The sequence below is a fragment of the Sinocyclocheilus rhinocerous genome, unplaced genomic scaffold (genome assembly GCF_001515625.1).
Source record: "Sinocyclocheilus rhinocerous isolate Xijiao unplaced genomic scaffold, SAMN03320098_v1.1 scaffold1026, whole genome shotgun sequence".
NCBI lineage: Eukaryota > Metazoa > Chordata > Actinopteri > Cypriniformes > Cyprinidae > Sinocyclocheilus > Sinocyclocheilus rhinocerous.
The window spans coordinates 73333-79069 of NW_015659953.1; the positions used below are offsets into that span (position 1 = coordinate 73333).

The 5737-nt window shown below is 36.6% G+C and overlaps 1 protein-coding gene across 1 annotated transcript in view; it reads left to right on the forward strand.

The window, feature by feature from the left end:
* Positions 1–2071, forward strand: part of LOC107724683 (ATPase family AAA domain-containing protein 1-B-like) — a 6134-nt gene extending 4063 nt beyond the window's left edge. Inside the window, exons 2-9 of the mRNA XM_016533695.1 lie at positions 307–405; positions 523–643; positions 729–929; positions 1122–1228; positions 1351–1440; positions 1562–1612; positions 1690–1788; positions 1985–2071. Of these exons, the coding sequence (XP_016389181.1) occupies positions 307–405; positions 523–643; positions 729–929; positions 1122–1228; positions 1351–1440; positions 1562–1612; positions 1690–1770 (750 nt within the window). The 3' untranslated portion in view covers positions 1771–1788; positions 1985–2071. The remainder of the gene's footprint in view (positions 1–306; positions 406–522; positions 644–728; positions 930–1121; positions 1229–1350; positions 1441–1561; positions 1613–1689; positions 1789–1984) is intronic.
* Positions 2072–5737: the final 3666 nt, after the last annotated feature.

Genomic DNA, 5737 nt, shown 5'->3' on the forward strand with positions numbered 1-5737 from the left:
CAATGTTCCAGAACAGTTCAACCCAAATATTCGTGAGTGTGCAACGCATTTAACGGAGGACTGTTTCCTGAAGCTACAATGCCGTCTGTTCTGACTCACAGTCTGTAAGTACGTTTTCATATTTAAAGAATTTGCCACTGAGTATGTGGAAAATAATGTGTTTTTTTAACCTTAAACCGCATAAACACATTTCATTACACCAAATACACATAATGTTCTTTGTAGCAACATCATATGACTCCTTTAATGTCATATTTATGGATTATATTATATAAGTATCAGCAACATGTTATAATCACTTCACAGGCAGAAAAACTCATGCGGGAGATTGGAGTGCAGAAAATTCAGCTTTCTGAATATGAGATGAGCATTGCAGCTCATCTTGTGGATCCATTGACTATGCAGGTAGGGAATGAAGTCACCAGCTGACTTTATCTACCAGTAGTTAGTTGTCTCTATCATAGTCAATTTTTATTTATTTAAGAGAAGCAAGTTACACAAATCATTTATGTGTGTCCACAGATTACATGGCATGACATTGCAGGTCTGGATGAAGTCATAACTGAACTGAAAGACACGGTTATACTTCCGATCCAGAACAGAGATTTGTTTAAAGGATCCAGGCTTCTTCAGCCACCCAAAGGTAGGATGGAAATATTTCCATAAAGTGTTTCTAAACTGAACTCCACACACATTATTCTGAGGTGGTTTGCTTGTCATCTTCTCAGGTGTGTTGCTGTATGGGCCTCCAGGCTGTGGGAAAACTCTTATAGCCAAAGCTACTGCCAAAGAGGCTGGATTCCGCTTCATTAACCTGCAGCCTTCCACTCTCACTGACAAATGGTACGGAGAATCCCAGAAACTAGCTGCAGCTGTCTTTTCGCTGGCCATCAAGCTACAGCCCTCTATTATCTTCATCGATGAGATTGGTAATTGCATATTTACATTTTTATGATTTTCATTTCCCTAATAACTATGCAAGTAATTATTACTTTTATAATAATTTTCCAGCTTCACTGGAACCTGGGACTTTTGAACCTAAATCAGTTAATTTTGCTCCTTTAAAGTCACATAATATGTCAGTAAGTGTAATATTCTTTACTTTTTTCTACATGTCTTAGATTCCTTTTTGAGGAGTCGCTCAAGTTCAGATCATGAGGCCACTGCCGTGATGAAGGCTCAGTTCATGAGCTTATGGGACGGACTGGATACTGACGTCAACTGCCAGGTACAATCAGCATATATTTGCGTTTGTAGAACAATTCTTGTGAGGTTTACTGGTTTGATCAGTGATCCAAAATGCTAGTCAGTTTACTTTTCTGATGTGGTGTGATTGTTTTCTGCACAAAGGTCATAATAATGGGAGCCACCAATCGGCCACAAGATCTTGATTCTGCAATGCTCCGAAGGATGCCCACAAAATTCTACATTAATCAGCCTGTAAGCCTACTGAAATTAGCTCAAGATATGTTTATATGGTTTAAATGATATGCTCATTTTTACTATTAATCATTAATGTAGTGCTTCTTATAAATGATCATTTGCTGTTGTGTGTATTTAGAATGTCATGCAGAAGATAGACATATTGAAACTGATCTTGAAAAATGAGAATGTAAGTATTTTATAAACTGGACTGTCAGATTATTGAAATTTGCGAGTGCTGAAAGGGTCACTTTTCCTTTTCTGAAGGTGGAGTCTACTCTGGACTTTGGTGAAATTGCAAAACAGACCGACGGGTTCTCAGGAAGTGACCTCAAAGAGATGTGCTGAGAGGTTGCTCTGCTTTGTGTGCGTGACTTTGTGCATGAACAAAGGAACACTTTCCAACTATATAGGATATAGGACAGAATTTGGTATATGTTTATCTCTTTATCTGAAGTTTTAAGCTCCATTTTCAGCTTTTCTAGTGTAATTATTTTTTTCAATCAGTATGAAACTGACATTTACACTGCTCCCTTATTAATTCCCCTTCATCCCATTACAGTCCAGATGAAGACTTCATCTGTCCCATCAGGCAGGAAGACTTGCAGAGGGCATTGGAGAAGATGAAGAAGTCCAAATCTGCTGGATTTCAGGAAACACTTATGCATGTAACACTGGACTGAATGTGATGCTCCTGTTTTAACATGAACCCAGGTTTTTTAGAAGATGAACCTTGACCTAGTCCTTGACCTTGACCTTTGTGGCATATTATTATGTCATGATTTGCAAAAGGGAAACTCAGGATTTATAAATCTAGAAAAATTCTGTTGCTTTTGCAATTCAGTCAATAAACCTTATTCATAAAACAGGAGCGGAACAAGTCTAAATTGTGACATTGCTGCATTCAGTTCAAAGGGACAGCTTATAAAATAACTATCCTAGTTACAAAGAAATTTGTTTGTGTTTCAAGAAGCCTATTGTATTTATCTGAATTTGGATTTCTTTACTGGTATTGGTAATTTGAGAGATGTGCAGCAGTATGTACAGTATATGCATATTTGTACGGTTATCTGCTTGTTATTTAATGCTTGCCATGCCATTTTCCTATATTGCGTTGATCCAGTTTAAATATTTTAGTGTTTAGGGTGTTTCAAATCTGCAATATGTGCTTCATACACAGTGTAATGACCTAACCAAAAAAATCCAAAATTATTGTACATATCTTCAGTGTAAACTATGACTAAAATTGCATTACAGATCTTAAATGTCAATTTTGCCTATAGTCATAATCGCATAACTGGAATTGGACTTTAGACTACTCAAAACCTAATACAACTATAGTAAAGCTTTGTGGCATCCATCAGGTTATAGAGAGGGACTGTGGAGTGATTGTGTCATATAGGTTTGTGGAACTAAATAAACCAATTGATTAAAGGGAAACTGCCTTTTAAAACTATATTTCTGGTAAGTGATCCTTTTGATGAAGCATTTAATTTATTTAATTTCAGGTTTTAGTGAATGAGGAAATATTGTTTCCTTTGTTTACTTTCTTTGTTGTTTCTTTCATTCATTTATTAGTTCTCTTGTTTTACATTACTTTTCCATTATGTTTGAGTTATTCATTTTGGGCCAGATTGTTTACAGAAGTTTTACTGGGCAGTGAAATGCAAAAGATGAAGTTTAAAATGCAGGACAGTGACAATATGTACAATTGCATAAGACAGAGAAACTACAGAGAACAAGAGACAACCATTCAGACAAAAAGAGACGGGCATGGTCTATTTCAGACACAAGGTACTAGTATAAACTATACACAAAATAAAAATAAATAGTAAAGACTAAACGTATAATTGAATAATTGAATCAACATCTGTTTCTGTATATTTGTCATTTTGAAGTAAGTACTATCATCTTCCTGTCTTAGATTTTTTTTTTTTGAGGAGTTGCTCAAGTTCAGTCCATGAGGCCACTGCCATGATGAAGGCTCAGTTCATGAGCTTATGGGATGGCCTTAATACTGACTTCAACTGCTAGGTACAATTCAGCATGTGTTTGCATGTGTAGCACAATTCTTGTGAGGTTTACTGGTTTGATCAGCGATCCAAAATGCAAGACAGTTTACTTTTCCAACTGATGTGTTGTGATTGTTTTCTGCACTAAGGTCACAATAATAGAAGCCACCAATGAGCCCCAAGATCTTCATTCTACTATACTGCGGGGGATGCACAAGATTCCACATCAATCAGCCTGTAAGTTCAATCAAAATATGTTTATATGGTTTAAATTAAATGTATGCATTTTTCACTGGGCTGAGTGGGATGCTGCTATTTTAAGATGAAACAACAGATCTGTTGGAAGATTAAACTAGATCTAATCAATGTATTTTCTTATTGCGGTATATCGTGTCATGTTTTGCAAAAGGTGGTGCTTAGGATCTAATAATGGTGGATGGGTGTTTTTCTCTGATCACCTTTATTGTACTGTAATTTTCCTGCTCTGTTGTTTTTGCGATTCAGTCAATGAACTGTATTTATAACACATTAACAGAACAGATTTATTTGTAAATTGTAAACCATTAAGTAAATTATCCCATTCAGTTGAAGAATTGAATGATTTGACTGAAAAGCATTTATAGATTTATTGGCCATGAATGAAAAAATGTTTTAGTGTTGAATTTAGCCCAGAACAGAGGTTATGTGATGGTCTTTTGTTATAAATATTTGTTTGCAAAACATTAATTATGGTTGAACGAAATATTTGATTTGTTTCTTTACAAAAACCTTTATGTTTTGGATGTGGAGCCCATGTAAAATCACTGATGTTACTGTACGTGCATACCCCCTGACTGTTGTTATTTTGAGGGTTTGTGAGAATTCAATATGTGAAAATATTTTTTTCTGGTCAATTGCCATGATCGGTTGTTTAGTCCCTATTGTTATGGTGGAGAACAGGGCTAGTTCCCTTTCATAGGTTCACTCAATGCTTCATTGCCAATTGTCTGAAACTCATAAATCATGCCAATTTATTGGCCGATGGTGCTGGCATCTCCTGAGTAATAGTGAGCATGCCATCAACCCCTCAGATTCTCTTACTTCAGAAGAGGTTTGTCTGGCCCGTTCTAGTTAGGCTTCTCTGAGTTTTTCCTTTGAATAGGCCCTACCTGTTTTTGTGCTTCAGAGATTCGGGGAATTCATGCCCCGTTCGGAGAAAGTTGCCATTTTTCAGCGATCTTCATCACGAGATCCTGGAAGCAGCTGTTTTCTGCTTGTCTCACTAATGCAGCGGCCTCTGACTTCATCAATCTTGTTGGTTCTGTGGAGCACAGCTATGGTAGCATTTCAGCGATTGAGGACACACTGCCACACACCTCTCACCTTCATCTGCTCAATCCTGGAAGTCTTTTTCTCTTCTTCCTTACACTGGGACCTTACCCCGGAGGCAGTTTAGGAGCTCCGCAGAGCTACTGACTTGGCATTGTGTGCAACTAAGCACACTGCATGTGCGATTGGACCAGAGACGTGCACAGACATTTTGAGGGGCAGGGGCTCAAGTGGAAAAAAGGGCATCTCTCACATTTATTTACATTTTTTCCTAAACAAAACGTTAAATATATTAGGTGTGCGATATTGACAAAAAATATATCTCGCTATTTTCTGGGATTTTATCGATAACGATAATTAGACAACATTTTGCTGAGTGTGTTATTGTGCTGATATCTGGTAAGGACTACCGTGGACAGCTGACTTCTAAAGTTCTGCATATTCTGTGTGGTAATCAGTTCACAGCAGTGATAGAAATTAATCTTTTCCAATAAGTTTACATTGATTTTTACCTTTTATGGGCATTTTTACCTTTATAAAGCCAATTTTTTCTAAAAGTGTGCATAATCTTTTCAGTCAAATTCTTAACTTGAATCAGTCAATTAATAATATAAGTTATTTGGGCTGTTACCAAGCAAATTAAATCAGTATTGACAAAATTCATCTTTGCAATGCAGAGGAAACACAGAAGCTGCATTAGAAGTGGCATTTAGATGCATTTACACACTGTTTAATGCAGGACATGAATGTTTTAACCTGCAGTTACAAATACATTAATACTGCTTTGATAATTTAAACATAAAATGTTGAATACTGATATTTGATTTTTTTTAAATGAAAAGATATTTTAAATGTGAAATTAAAACCGCCAGTAGGTGGCAGCAAGTCACTGTTTATAAGTGAGTCGTTGCGATTGAACCGAATCATTTAAAAGATGGGTGCCCAACCCTGCTCCTGGCGATCGACTGTCCTGCAAAGTTCAGCTCCAACCCTAA